The sequence below is a fragment of the Sinocyclocheilus grahami genome, unplaced genomic scaffold (genome assembly GCF_001515645.1).
Source record: "Sinocyclocheilus grahami isolate Dianchi unplaced genomic scaffold, SAMN03320097.WGS_v1.1 scaffold91.1, whole genome shotgun sequence".
NCBI lineage: Eukaryota > Metazoa > Chordata > Actinopteri > Cypriniformes > Cyprinidae > Sinocyclocheilus > Sinocyclocheilus grahami.
The window spans coordinates 1,123,847-1,139,404 of NW_015505270.1; the positions used below are offsets into that span (position 1 = coordinate 1,123,847).

The 15,558-nt window shown below is 38.7% G+C and overlaps 1 protein-coding gene across 1 annotated transcript; it reads right to left on the reverse strand.

The window, feature by feature from the left end:
- Positions 1-1,712: 1,712 nt before the first annotated feature.
- LOC107587265 (Krueppel-like factor 8) lies at positions 1,713-15,270 on the reverse strand. Its single transcript, XM_016274983.1, has 5 exons — positions 15,253-15,270; positions 12,450-13,131; positions 4,985-5,096; positions 3,085-3,227; positions 1,713-2,658 (listed from the first exon to the last, which is right to left on the reverse strand). Exons 1-5 carry the CDS (start codon positions 15,268-15,270, stop codon positions 2,477-2,479), a joined length of 1,137 nt encoding a protein of 378 aa, XP_016130469.1. The 3' UTR covers positions 1,713-2,476.
- Between the last annotated feature and the right edge of the window lie 288 nt (positions 15,271-15,558).

Sequence of the window (15,558 nt, forward strand, 5' to 3'; positions counted from 1 at the left end):
TTATATACAGTATGTACATTAACTCTTTAATTATTCATTGTCTGTATGTCTATGAAGTTTTTAAAAAAAGAAAGGATCGCAATCAAATGCATATACTCTTCTAGAAAGATGTGCTTAGTAACATTTTCGGGTTGAAGCGAGAGAACAATACAAAATCTACGAATGCATTGCTCTCTGAAGGTCGTGCAGCTGCTGCAGACATGCACTTAACTCTCAAAGGCTGGAATCAAGCGTTGCTTCTGAAAAAAGTCTTAATGCGCACTTAATCAGCTGCTAGCAATTGAAATTATGATCATGGCAATGAGTGCAAGCTAGAGGGAAGAAATGTGTCAAAGGTACCCTCTCCTCAAAGATTTAATGTTTCTTTCGTAAAGATTTAACCCTCCCCAATGTTTTTTTGACATTAACGTCAAGTAACATCAACAGCATTTTGGGGAGAAGGGAGAGAGGGCGTTGAGGGGTATTTTTGCATATCATGCATATCAGGGCAGGAGCTGTTAAGACATGTTTTGTCACTGTGAACTAGGTGCAAATAGGTATTTTCAGGGTGCCTCACAAAAATAGGGGTCCCAGTATCGAACCCTGAGGAACTCCGAAAACCTGCTGCGCAAATCAGATTTGCACGTTTACTTCAATTAAGGCTCTGATCGGCTAGAAGTAAGAATGCATCTAGACATCTCTACTATTATATTTCTGATTATGTCTTCTTTACAAATATGCAAACAAGTGTGCTTATACACACACACACACACACAAACATCCCAATTTAGAAATCTCCCCGTATCCCTGCGAGTTGTTTCTTTTTTCAAACTTTTTTCACAGCCATATGAAATAATATTTGAAGGTTAGATAAAGAGAAAGAACACCTTTTAATGGGTGTTATTTCTGTTAGACGCCATTAATTACAATGAAAATATCTTTAAAAAACAACAAACAAAAAAAAGCAAATACTGTTTTTTGCACCTACTTTTGATGCTTAGACAACAGATACTATTTAAGAAAAAATTTACAAAAATTCACAGTCTTGTCAGCCCCCTGCCTCTACTTCTCATTTGGGTTAGGGTAGATATCAGAAAAACACCCAACTGATTTGTTAAAAAGAAAGAAAAAAAACACTAAAAGAGGGCATGGTACATCTTCAGCTGTCTTTACAATGTGCTCTACGCCAATTTCCATCCACACAGAAACATACAGACTCTAAAACGAATGTAGGGTTTGGGGTGAGTTAGGGTTGGGCCGATAGACGATGCCATCGTCCATTGCCAATGGCTGACAGACACCACGATGTTAAGCTGACATCGTGATCCCCCCCCCCCCCCCCCCCCCCCACCCCCCGCCCCCCCCACCCCGCCCGTCTCGGAGAACAAAGCGAGCTCACGAACCCTAAAGGGAATAAATAGCCTACGAGATGGGAGGATAAAAAAAATATTTCAATACTTTTTCTCGCAATTATCTCATTGGGTAAGTATAGGCGACTGTATATAAATTGCGGGCATCAGGGAGCCACTATTGAAACCGCTTTCGATTGCGCGCTCTCATTTTACTTTCACTTTCACTTTTGAGATTCGCGATCACAAGGACTCTATACTATGAAGCAGCAGTACTTACCACATATTTGACAAGATTAGATGTTTGTCATTGATGCTCAGAATCTGCAAATCATTCACCATCGTCCTATCAGACATTTCTCCTTACTCTGTGTATGTGGTAAGTGAACTTTCATGTACTGTAATGCAACAGGCTACCGCTAGCAAGCGGCTAACCTTTTAGTGGCTCCGAATAACGCATTATTTGTTTCACGGTTAGGGCACACCCCTAACCCCGCACCGCCCACCCCAAGGTCATCGTCCATCATGATGTTTCACTGTAGACATCGTCCGATGCCAATTTGGTAGACATCGCCCAACCCTAGCGTGAGTATACAAATTTAGAACAACAAAAAGTTTGGATAAAATGTACGAATTCAACAAGGCAGCTGTAGATGCATCTCCAACCCACCCACCTCATTAAAATGATCAAATTTATTACATAATTCTACTTTTTCCTCACCATCTTCTTGCATCCATCTTGCATAAAATCCTTTACTTTCTCATGTTTTTCTGTACTTGTTTTTAAAGAATCATCTCAATAAGGGGTACCTTCCCCAGTCATCATTCTCTGTTATAGATATAGCAGTGCTGCGTGCAGTTTGCCTTTCTTGTAGTCCCTTCAAGTAATGGCTAATGATCAGGCATTTAGATGGCGGTGGAGGTCACCAGTGGACGGGTGGTTTGTGGCTTCTGGAGGCATGGCAGAAAACTGCAGCCATGTTCTAACCAGTAGGGGTAACCAATATGGTCGTGCCACCCCTTATACCTCCATATTTAACACATATGTTCACATCTGGAGACAGGGGAGGTGACGTCAATAGCATTTGGAACCCCTGGATGGGCGTGCATGTCTCCTGAGGGCTGGGGAGGAAGGGGTACAAAGAGTTTCACATCATGACGTGGCGCCGTCGATGAAGTGCCAGGTGGTCAGAGCGGGAGAAGCTGCGGTCGCAGTCAGTGCAGCGAAAGGGTTTGATGCCGGTGTGCTTGCGAAAGTGCCGCGTCAGCTCGTCCGAGCGGGCAAAGCGCCAGGTACAGCCCTCCCATGTGCACTGGTATGGCTTTTCACCTGTAAAGTCATCACCATGTCAATCAACATGATATATATGTACATATACACTAATGTAATAAAAAATGCAGAAATACTGTGAAATATCATTATAAAAAAATATATTTTTCTATATTAAAATAATTCTAAATGTAATTTATTCCTGTGATGGCAAAGTTGCATTTTCAGCAGCCACTGCTCCAGTCTTCAGTGTCACATGATACAATTAATGAACTTACTGAATCAACAACGAACTGATTTCAACTGAATAATGACTGTTTGCAATTGTCTTTTTAGAGCTGCTTTACAGCAGAATTTAATTCTGTTTGCATCATCGAATCACTATGTTCTTTTTTATCACTGTAAAGCTGCTTTGAAACAATCTGTATTGTATAAAGCACTATATAAAGCTGACCTAACTTTATATAAACAAGGAAAAAGGTATACCTGTGTGTATTCTGCGATGGGCTTTCAGATGCGAGCTCTTGGTGTAGACTTTGTTGCAGCCGTCATAATCGCACATGTGTACGCGCCTTCTCTTCATGTCTGGTGAGTCAGGGTCAACTTGGATGTCCACATCTGTATTCATACTGAAAACAACATGACACGTTTTAGTTATTAGGGTGTGGCAACCAGTTCAAGTCATACCTAAGCCTATCCGATAATCTAAAGGTTAAGAGAGCATTTTTGCATGTGAAGGCAGGTACAAACATCTTCATGAGTAAAACTGATTTATCTAGCAATAATCCTTGGGATTACAGTGATCAAATTAGACGAGTGATGCAATAAAAACTTGTAATTGCGACACTCTTAAAGGTGAAGCGTGTCATTTCTGCACCACTAATGGCACCAAACAATAATAACTGTTTTGAAAAAGTTTCCTGGACATTCCAAACAAGAATCTGGAGGTTAAATGTCGCTGCACGGTGATATCAACAAGTTTTTAGATGAATCACCCTTTCTTGTGTGTTCCATTTACTAGCCTGCACAGCCTTACATTTCAGCAATTAACACTTCAAGGTACAGTGTCTTTGACAACAATAACAATAATAAAAAAGCATTTTTTTTTTTTGGTACTTTTAAGTACAAATGATTTTAAAATGTTAATTTTGTAATCACTGTGTTTGTTTATTTTAATTAGTGCAAATTTTAAGTACTTTGTAAATATTTTGTATCCATATCACTTATATTCCATGGGGGAGAAAAAAAAAATCTCCTTTTAAAAATTTTTTGAGTGCATCTACAAAAATACTGATATATCGAGAGAGAGAAAAAAGGGGGGAAAATAAACATTTTAGCTATATCGCCAAGCCCTAGTTTGGAAACGACCATTATTTTATTTAAAATTTAGTTTAAATTACACATTGCTTAGCTTATGTTTAGCTTATTTTTATTTGTACTATTTTACATAAAAATCTTTTAAAAGCGCAGTGGCATTTATTAATTTTAGTGCGCATGATGCCAGCAAACGTGACACCAGTTCTAAAAACCCTACTGATTTTAAATAATAATTTTTTAAAAATAGAATCAAATATGATCCACTAATTACTATGCATACATATAATAATCTGGCACTGTAAAAACGCTACTTAAAATGATTCTGGGGCGCCACAGAAGTATGACGAATGTATGTAAATAGCACCATGACATGACCCCTGGTGCAACAATCCTAACTGGCCACCAGGGAGGGCTGAAGAGCAGGCGTGTATGTGTATCTAAATTCCATACAGCTGGAGAGCTTCCAGTTCAATGCCGATCTCTCTCCCTTTCCATTCCCGCTCCAATCCCCCCTCCCCCGCGATGTTTTTTTGTTCAGCCCATGTCTCTCTCCCCTCCGTTCCTTCCTCACTCTTTCTCTTTCTCAGCCTCTTCCTTTCCCCTCCCTGACTGCTAACCAGTTCACTCCCGTTCCTCTTTCTCCCAACTCATTTCCATCGAATTTTCTCTCTCCAAGCAATCATCTGACCGCATGTCCGAACAATTATACACACACCAGCAAAAGACCCTCTTGTTCTCCATCCTGCCCCATTACCCTGCCACTTCTGTCTGTCCTTCTTTGCATTTTACTCCCTCTTTCAAAGGTGTGACGACATTGCAAGTTATGTAACATTGTTTACACCCAGTTTAAAAAGAGAACCCTGCCCAGCAACACACACACCCAACAGAAGCTTATAATCAACGTAAAAAGAGCCATGGGCCTCCAGTGTGTTGAAGGTTACATAATCGTCCAGAGGAGTGGTGCAGTGATGCCATTAGACCAGGATGCCAGACACTCTACCATATATATATATATATACATAAGGAGATATATAGATGTATATAGATACACAAATACACTCTCTCTCACCTGGGTTCCATCCCTTGGGTGCTGAAAGAGGCCGATCCAGACTCTGTGCCACTCTCAGCATCACTTTCAGACTGATACTCGACTGGAGAGGTTGAGCCTGGCTTTATACGCACTGAAAAAATAAAAATAAATAAATAAACAGAAATATGAGTGAAATTCTCAAATGAAATATCAAAATTAATTTCAGCATTTTGTAGTATCTAACCCTTTATTATCATTACTATTATTATTAATATTTTGAATATATATTAATATTTATATGTTATTACATTATATTATAGAAAGTTATTTTAAATTGTAATAAAAACGTTTTTTTTTTATCAAATAAATATTGCATTAATGAACATAAGGGACTTCTTTTAAAAACATGAAAAAAGTCCTACTGAATATTTCTCAAACTTCATTAAATTGCGCAAGAAATATATACAGTATACTTATATAAACGTTTATCCAAATATATACATTTTCTGCTTTCAATTTAATTTAAAAGTTGTTAGTAATTTTGTTTATTTTTGTAATTTTAGTAAGTTTTTAGATTTATCAGTTTATTAATATGCTTTTCAATTTCAATTTTTATTTTCAGTTTTAGTTACTTTAGTACATAAAGTAAATGAAAATGAGAAAAGCTGCCTTGGTAACCAGCTAACAATGTAAAATGAACATTGAACTGATCTATATTTGGTTCCAATTTTTTTTTAATAGAAGTGGTTCTAAAGAAAACTCAGCTCTTGCAATGTGGTCTCAGACTTTCAAACCCCACTGTTGTTCTGTTCACATGTTTAAGAAGCCTCCCACTGAAATAAGGTGCGAGTAGAGCACTGTGCCCATTTCTCAAACAAGCCATATTAAATCAAATACAGAAAGCCCTTCCTGCCATAAGCTTAATTCAAACAACATCACTTCCAGGACCCTATTTGATTCAGAACATTATTTTAAATTTGTGAGAAGTAGTGTTGGGCGATATGCTCCATAGTCATATCGTCCTGTCGCGTCAGCCTGTGAGATAATAATAATAATAATAATAATATTTCCTTACATTTATATAGCGCTTTTCTGGGCACTCAAAACACTTTACATAGAAGGGGGGAATCTCCTCAACCACCACCAGTGTGTGCAGCATCCACCTGGATGATGCGACGGCAGCCATACTGCGCCAGAACGCCCACCACAAACCAGTTTATTGATGGAGAGGAGACAGAGTGATGAAGCCAATCAGCAGATATGGGGATGGTTAGGAGGCCATGATGGTCATAGGCCAATGGGCGAATTTGGCCAGGATGCCGGAGTTACACCCTTACTCTTTTTCGAAGGACATCCTGGGATTTTTTTAATGACCACAGAGAGTCAGGACCTCGGTTTAACGTCTCATCCGAAAGACGGTGCTTTTTGTCAGTATAGTGTCCACGTCACTACACTGGGGCGTTAGGACCCACACAGACCACAGGGTGAGCACCCCCTGCTGCCCTCACGAACACCTCTTCCAGCAGCAACCTAGTTTTCCCAGGAGGTCTCCCATCCAGGTACTGACCCGGCTCAACCCTGCTTAGCTTCAGTGGGCGACCAGTCTTGGGCTGCAGGGTGATATGGCTGCTATCGCCGATACACGATATTATCACGCTAATTTATTTAATTACTTCCTTAGATTCATATCCGGAGAGTGAACCAACTCCAGGGTAAGGCTAAAAGCGGCCTAATGTTACTGTAATCTATTAACTACACATTATATCTTTAGTCAAGTAGCATATGAATGTCATGTCATAAAATATTTTTAATATGACTGAATTTGTTTTTTACATGATAACAATTTAATAGAAACATTGTAAGTTACTAATTATAATGCTTACATTTCCTAAATTATTCAAACAAGCATCTACAGAAAACGAACAAAGAATATTTATTTACATTATCAAAGAACATCATCACTGATTTCAGTCTAGTGCAAGTTTATGCATTTTTATAAAACACTCCCGTTATAATCAGTGAAGCTATCTCCACTGTATGATGAATAAACCTCTTATACTTACATCGCACGTACATCTGCACATAGATATATATATATATGCATCTATACATATCTATGCATCTGCACTTTGTTGTTTATGATGAGAGAATTTGCGAGAGAGCAGAAATCCGTCAGTGAGCGCACTGAACAACAAAACTCCAGTGTTTCAGCGATGACTCATCTGAACGCCTCTGATTGGCCGCTGCATTCTTAAACTCATCGGAATAATGTGTGATTGGTTATAACGCGCAATACGGTAAAAACGCGGGAAAAGAAATATGATGGAACAAATAAGCCCTAATATTAATTAGATATGAATACTAGCCTGATAATAATAATATTAATAATAATTGTCTTGCTATCGTCAAAGGCACCAGTTCTCAAGTCTACAGGACAAAGAAAAAGAGGAAAAAAATATTACAAGTTAAATACATGTTCCATATTGACACAGGGTGTGGATAGTTACGTTCTGGCCTGAGATCTCTGGACATGACCTTCAACCCGCCACAGAGGAGATGATTTGTAGAAGCCCCCCGAGTATTCAAAGATTACCTTCCAAATGAAAGGGGGAAGGGTGCTGTCCTTTCATTAATTGTCTCCTCTCCTCAACCCCAACTGCCCCACATTACTCAAAAGACAAAAAACCTATATACAGAGATACTTCATGTACGGCCTCTCACTCGAGACAATATGGGGTGCAATGGGCTTGCTCAATAAAGCACTGTGAGTCCTCCACCTTGGTAGTTTTCCCATAAATTGAGTCCAAAAAAAAACTGATCTACATTACGGTCTCTTTGAAGATGGTCCCCACCCAAATAACACAATCCGCTGACCTTCATAATCTGTCCATTACATTCAACTGGGTTTCACGGAGCTACACACAAAGTTAATAACCGAGAAAAAAAAAACAGCCAAGCACAACTCCTCCCTGAGTTCATATTTTGGGGTTGTATTAGTGTGTTAAACAAGCATCAGTGTTTTTTTTTTCCATAGTTTTATTTGGGTGGGGTTCTTCTATTAAAAAAAAACATTCAGCACATTTTATTCAGCACTTTTTGTGTTTTAATGTTCTTATTACGGTCCAAGACCTGCATGATGTCTTTTCAGGGGAACTTGAAAGCAGTGAGATTAAAAGGGAAGCATTTCGCTCTAAAGAGGGGTGAAGTAAGGAAAGACCCAATTTTTTGTGAAGAAAACTTAAAGGGGTCATATGATGCAATTTCAAGTTTTCCTTTCTCTTTAGAGTGTTACAAGCTGATTGTGCATAGATAAGATCCTTGAAGTTGCAAAGACTAAAGTCTCAAAACCAAAGAGATATTCTTTATCAAAGTTAAGACTCTGCAACGCCCCCCTAAAACGGCTCGTTCTAACACGCCCCCACATATCTACCTCACTATGTGGAAATATTAGCATAATGCGGCCCAAATGTGCACGCAAAGAAAGAAGGCGTGGTTTCAGTAACCGCAGTTAGTGCTGAAGCAGCCATGTCAGGGAGACGCTGTGTTTCAGTGTGAAAGCAAAAACACTTTATTTGGCCTTCTGAAAGTAGATGCATTTAGGAATCTTTAAGATTACTTACAACAGAACAGCAATGCATTTTATGGACGACCGTTTCGTGAACCTAGGAGAAGAGGTCATTCTGACTTTGCTATGACAATCTGGCGCTTCTGAATCAGCTACTGTTTTGATATTAGTTTAAGTATTTGCTATTGACTGTTCAAATGCGGAGTTTTGCGCATCGTGTGCGTGTGTGTGTGTGTGTGTGTGTGTGTGAGACAGAGAGTGAGAGAGAGATCATAGTGGAGTCAGCGGTCTTAACCGTGGCTTGTGTACTCCACACATACCAGCTTCTTCACTGTGTCTGTCACGCGACTCCGTTCCCCTTTCGGGCTTGAACTGATGGTAAAACTGACATTATTTACTGTCTTTACATTTATTTTGAAAGATGAATCTCGCGATTATGGTAAGGGGCGTTACATTTCCGACGCGTGCTTGCGGTGTTCGGCCAATCACAATGCACTGGGTCAGCTGGCCAATCAGAGCAGACTGCGCTTGTCAGAAGGAGGGACTTTGTAGAAAACTAAGCGTTTGAGAGAGGCGGGGCATAGAGGACCTACAATAATGTACAGTATTTTAAAAGTAATGTGTTTTTTGAACATTAAAGCATGTCAACATATTCTGTTACACCAAATACACAAAATAATGATCTTTAAAAAAGCATCATATGACCCCTTTAAGTCTTAAATGTAAATATCAATGGTTCCTCTCTCAAAAATAACCACAGTTTTGTCTTGGGACAATTTATGCACCAAAGTTTAATACTTAGGGTTAGGCATTTCTACAAACCCCTAAGTAATAGTGCCTAGAAAGACCACTAACCAACCATTGTTACTATGGTATTTGTGGGAAACTATGGCTACTACAGTAAAGTTTTATAATTTTTCCTACTTAAAAGATAAATGCTATGTCAAAAGCTGATGCAACATATTTCTTTAAAACAAAAAGGCTTCAGAGGCCTCAAAAATCCCTTTTCATGAGTGAAACTGTAACACAGCGTGTACTTTTTCCTTAGCCATAACACCTTTTTAATAAAGGCCGGTAAGATTTGCTTCATTATCTCCTTTAAATAAAAGTTTAAGCTTACATCTGCCTCGCCCTGAAATCATCTTTTGTGTCTTTTATATGCACATCCACATGTGTGGGATGAAGCAGCGTCTGTATGCTGATAACTAAACGGCAATGGCGCAAAACTGCAAGAGGGCGAGACCAAGGGTGTGACCGCCTAAAGGAAATGGGCGGAAGAACTAAAAGACAGTTTCATAAAGAGAAGACAAGATCCATCCCAGGCTCATATTTGGATTCTTGCTTTTGACACACTGCACAATGCCAATTCATGCATGCCTACAAGAACATTTCTACCCGAGTAAGAGTATGTCACTTTACTGAATAGGGATGGGGATTTGTAAAGTAATAAATGATCCTGCCTCTATTCCATTTAATGATTTGGGTTCCTTAATGAGCCTTTTAGTAGTTTTGAGGAAGAAAGAATAGACAATATTTGGAAAATAAGACTTATAGTAGCCTGTCAAATGATGAGATTAATCATTTCAGATTTCAACAAAATGGTTATAATGAGAGCTGTCAAAGTTAATGATGCAATTAAATAGGTTTAAAAGCATTAACAGATTCATTCAATTTAACGGGTTAGTTCACCCAAAAATGAAAATTAGCCCATAAATTACTCACCCTCAAGTCATCCTAGGTGTATATGACTTTCTTCTATCAGACGAATCCAATCGGAGTTATATAAAAAATTGTCTTTGATCTTTCAAGCTGTTTCATGGCACTCAGCGGCTCTTGCATGCACCATTCAAAAACAAGTTAAATAAAAAGTGCCCATCCATAAAAAAAAAAGCGAATCGATGTGTCTTTGTACGAAAAATATCCATATTCAAAATGTAATAATCATTTTAATGTAGCTTGCGCCAACAGTTGTACACGGAAGCAGTTCCGGGCTGAGGGGGTATGAGGTCAGCGTTGCGCATGCGCCGGTGAGTCTCGTGAAAACCAACGTTTGTTAACAGGATCAAAGGAAGCAAAGTTTCCTTACTTTAGCAAAGTCTCCTCTTGGCTTATATCGAAATCCTCTGACATTCTTCTTTACAAATCCTCGTTTTGTACTTCTAATTCTTCACCATTGTTTTGTTTTGATCTCTCCCCTGCGCTTCCGCATGCATCACTTCTGAGCGGCGCATGCGCAAAGCCGACCTCTTACGTCATTCCCCCGGAACTGCTTCCAGTGTACAACAGTGAGCGCAAGCTAGATTAAAGAGATTATTACGTTTTGAATATGGGTATTTTTCTTACAAAAAAGCATCAATTCGCTAAAGAAGGCCTTTGTTCACCCCCCGGAGCCGTGTGAGACACTTTTTTTATGGATGGGCGCTTTTTATTTAACTTCTTTTTGGACTGATGCATGCAACACCCACTGAGTGCCATTAAACAGCTTGAAAGTTCAAAGACACTTTTTAATATAACTCCGACTGGATTCGTCTGAAAGAAGAAAGCCATATACACATAGGATGACTTGAGGGTGAGTAATTTATGGGCTAATTTTCATTTTTGGGTGAACTAACCCTTTAACACTACAACTGCTGAAAATTTCTAAAACTGATCTTTATTGATCTTAACACATGTAACATCTATAAAGTTTACAGAAAGTTATCATTGAATTAAAGCAGATTTGTACTTTAATTTCTTGCGCAATTTAATGCAGTTTGAGAAATATTCAGTAGGACTTTTTTCATGTTTTTAAAAGAAGTCCCTTATGTTCATTAATGCAATATTTATTTGATCCAAAAAAAAAAGTTTTTATTACAATTTAAAATAACTGTTTTCAATCTGAATATATTTTCAAATGTAATTAATTTATTTGATGGCAAAGCTGAATTTTCCAGTCTTTACTGTCACATGATCCTTAAAAAAAATCTTTCTAATATGCTCGTGCTCAAGAAACATTTCGTATTATAATCAATGTTGAAAACGGTTGTGCTGCCAAATATTTTTGTGGAAACAGTAATACTTTTTTTTCAGGATTCTTTGATGAACAGAAAACTGATTTGAAATGGAAATAGACATGTGATCAATTTAATGCATCCTTTCTGAATAAATGCTTTAAACATCCTTTATGAATGTTTTTTTAAAAACATCTTACTGACCCCAAGCTTTCAAATTGTAGCGCATCTTGTGTGGCTCTTTCACTAAAAACATACTCAAAAATACTTAAACTACAAAACCATTAAGACATTAATAAATTAATTTAAACATTAAATTTCTAATAATATTATACTGATTAATATGTAATATCGCAATACATTTAATACAATTTTAAACCACTTGACTGTCCTGGAAACAAATTAGAAAAAAAAAGTTGATCAGTTGCTCACATCAAAGAAACACTTTGCTTGGATTTGGAGGCCTATCATCGGTAAAGCAGCACATACGCCACAAAAATCTTTTTACAATGACTTCTAATATTAATGACTCTTGCTTGAAAGCTTGCATATAACCATCAAAAATAAAACGTACCATAAACGTCATGACAACGGCAAAGTGTCTCTAATGTATATGTTGTGTATTTTATTAGGTTGTTCTGTTCTCACACGCTCCACCAACAGAACATCAAGAAAAGCATACGGATACGGTATGTTGTAAAAAAGTTTTGAATAAGAACAGGTTCATGATTCCCAACCCTACTATTGTAGCTATTATATAGATTTATGAGGTTGTGGATGCTCATCCTATATCTCTTTCAATTAAAAGGTCAGAGCACAATTGGCTGTGACCTGAAACTAGAACAATGTGTGCCATACCAAATTAAAGAACAGTATGATAAAATGAGACTTTAAAGCTAGACTACTAGCGCTACAACCGAGCATGTGCAATAGGACACAGCCATATTACCTGATCCCTCCGACCGCCCGTCGCTTCCGATGAGAGGTACTGTGATGGCGGCGGTAGCCACTCCGTCTGTGGGTATGGTTGTGTAGACCACCGGTAAGGACTGCACCACCACGGGGATGGTCTGCAGCTGCCCCATTTTACTGGGCATGGTCACAGAGGGTATGGTGTGGATGACATGCAGGATCTGCTGACCTCCAACCCCTTGCGTGGACGCCAGGATGGAGCCCGGCGACAGCACCGCCGGGATGGTGGCGCTCACCGTGATGTTGTGAGGAGGCGGGTTTGCAGGGGTGGAGGTTGCTGTGGCTACCGGAAGGGAAGGGCGGGGCTTGTTGAGGGACAGGTCTACGGGTTCCGTCTGGTCGTCATTGTTGTGTTGGGTGCTGATGTCACGGAGCGGAGGGGGCGAGGACTTGATTTTGAGGTCTGTAGGCTCAGGATATTCGTCTAATGGCTCTTCTTTCTGTAGAAGCACAAAAATAGAAGAAAACTGTGAGGAAAGCGAGGGTATAGGGGAGATAAGGAACAAATACGGAAGAGCAAACGAGGCGAGGAAGGAGATTAGGAAGGATAGAAAGGAAAGGGAGGGTACGGAGCGCTCATGCTCAGCTCTGCAGCAGCTCCACAAAACACAGGAACAATGGCTGGCCAGATTGGGCCTCTGCGTTGCAGAGGAGAAGGCCTAAACCTGGCATGAGTCCAGCTCAACATAGCCAAGCCCAGACACACACATTTATACACACATACACAAGATCTGTGTATGTACGTGCACACAAGCTACACCCACTAAACTCCCTCTGCAGTGAGACTTATAAGTAACCTTAAGGCCTGTGTGTTTATGCTTTCGGTGAAGGTAATAAAACAAATGAAAAGTTTGAAACTAATTCCTAAAGAAAGAGGTTGGTGTGTTTAAAAGTTAAACTTGTGCTGCCTTTCCATGCAAAACTCACAGCCACGATGCTAGGATGTTGTGGGTGGTTGCCAGGGTGTTGCTATGTGGTTGGTAAAGTGTTCCGAGTGGTTTTTTCGCACATTGCTTTGCAGTGTTTGGGTCTCTATGATATCCTGGTTTCTAGTGCCATTCTTCAATGTAAGTCTATAGGAATTTAAAGGATGTAAATGGGTAAAAACACTGTTCAGATTTTTCATAAATTATTTTTCTTTCACATCCTGCTTGCTGTTAAAATACTAATTAAAATATTTTTAAATATTAAAAATATTTTTAAATAAAATATTTTCCCCAATGGGCAGTCTACATTTTAAATTGGCATTTTAAAGTTCCAGGTGAGTGCATGTTTATTATTATTATATTGTTGTTTGTTTTTAAAAGAGGTTTTTAAAGTACGCTTATTTTAAAACCATTACTGGAGATGTAAATAAAACATAATACAAATTTCTTGTGTCAAACACATTATTTTAATTAATCAAATTGCTTTTATTTATTGCTGTACCGTTTATTTATTGTTTTTAAAATTAATTGTATTATATTTAATGCTTTTATTACATGCTCATCTCCATTTTCTCTCTAAATACTCAATAATAGCTATCAATTAATTATTATAATAGTGATGCCTGCATTAATAATAAGGTTTTATGTTAATTTGCTGTAATGAGATCTTTCAGCTTGAGGAATCCACACAAAGTGCATATGCATGCATGGAATTGCTTAGATGCATTTAAATGTTTAACTTTCCAATTCACATGCTTAAATGACATCATCAAAAACATAAGCAGCATGGCAAATTCAAACAATAAAAAGTCAAGACAGGTACAGACAGAGGTTATACAGTTGTGTAACTGGAGGTGTTGGGAGGAAACGAGTGAGAGAAAACAAGAGCGAGTAAGCCGGGGTGGGAACGAAATAGAGAATAAGGGGAGAGTGGGTGGGAAAGGCCTACGGTTGTCATGGAAACTGGGAGGTATATCAGCTGACTCATTTTCCCTCTCTCTCTCGATCCCGCCCACCTCTCTCTCAGTCTCTCTATGGTACTCCACCCTGCCACCTCACTCTCTCTCCATCCCCACCCTTTATCCACTCCACCTTTCTTGGCATCTTGAGTTGTTTTCCACTGCTCAAACTCAAAGAAATCACATAAAGATGTAGTGCTGGAGTCGGGAGAACGACATCGATAAGTGACCCAATTATCACTAGCGTGCTGTGTGGGATGTTAATTGAGTGTGTTCAATATCTATTAGCAGTTGTAGGAAACTGTCTAGGCCTGCGGCAGCAAGTGAGTGTTGTGCGAAGGATGAGCCTTTGGCTGTCATTATCAAAACCAATTGTGTTTGATCTGTGTGATCTCTTAGATAACATTCATATTAGCTATACATATAGTTGGAGTTAACTAGATGCAAACAAAAACTAATTGTGAGAAAAACACAACAGATTGAGCGGCATTCACTACACAGAGCTGTAGTTCACTGACAATTAGGCAATATCGCGTTCATAATTGCAAATGAATTGCATTCGATTATGAACGCGATATCGCCTAGCTTGTCAGTGAACTACGGCTCTAAGTAGTAAATGCCGCTCCATCTGAAAGCAGGTGATGGCGATTTACTACCAATCACGGAACCGGCTTTACTGACGAGATGCGCATGACAATCGCATGCGATTAATTGCACAGCCCTAGAAACAAGCAAAACATTATAAGAGTTCTTCACAAATCAACACCAAAGTCACCAAATTACTGGCTTTTTTATTATAAATTAAACAGACATTACAGATGGTCATTTAGGTATCCAGTGTTATAATAATAATAATGTACTTATATGACCAAAATCTCATTAGAATTTTTCATACCAGGATTTTTGGTACCATGGTAATCCAATACAGTTATCTTTGCAGTAAATGCAGTAAATTGTTCATATATATTACATGACCACGGCTATTTTTCAAAAATCTAGTGACTCAAAAAACAATTCATTACGAATAAGAGTGGATGAGCCAAGTTTGAGTCCATTATAAAACAGCCAATTGAAGAATAGTTGCACACTCCATATTAAAGAGCCAAGTTGCAACATAACCCTCAACTGTAAGCTACTGGTTACACTATGGCGTAGTGTTGCATGATGTGTCAAAACAAAATTGTTACCATATAATTGACAA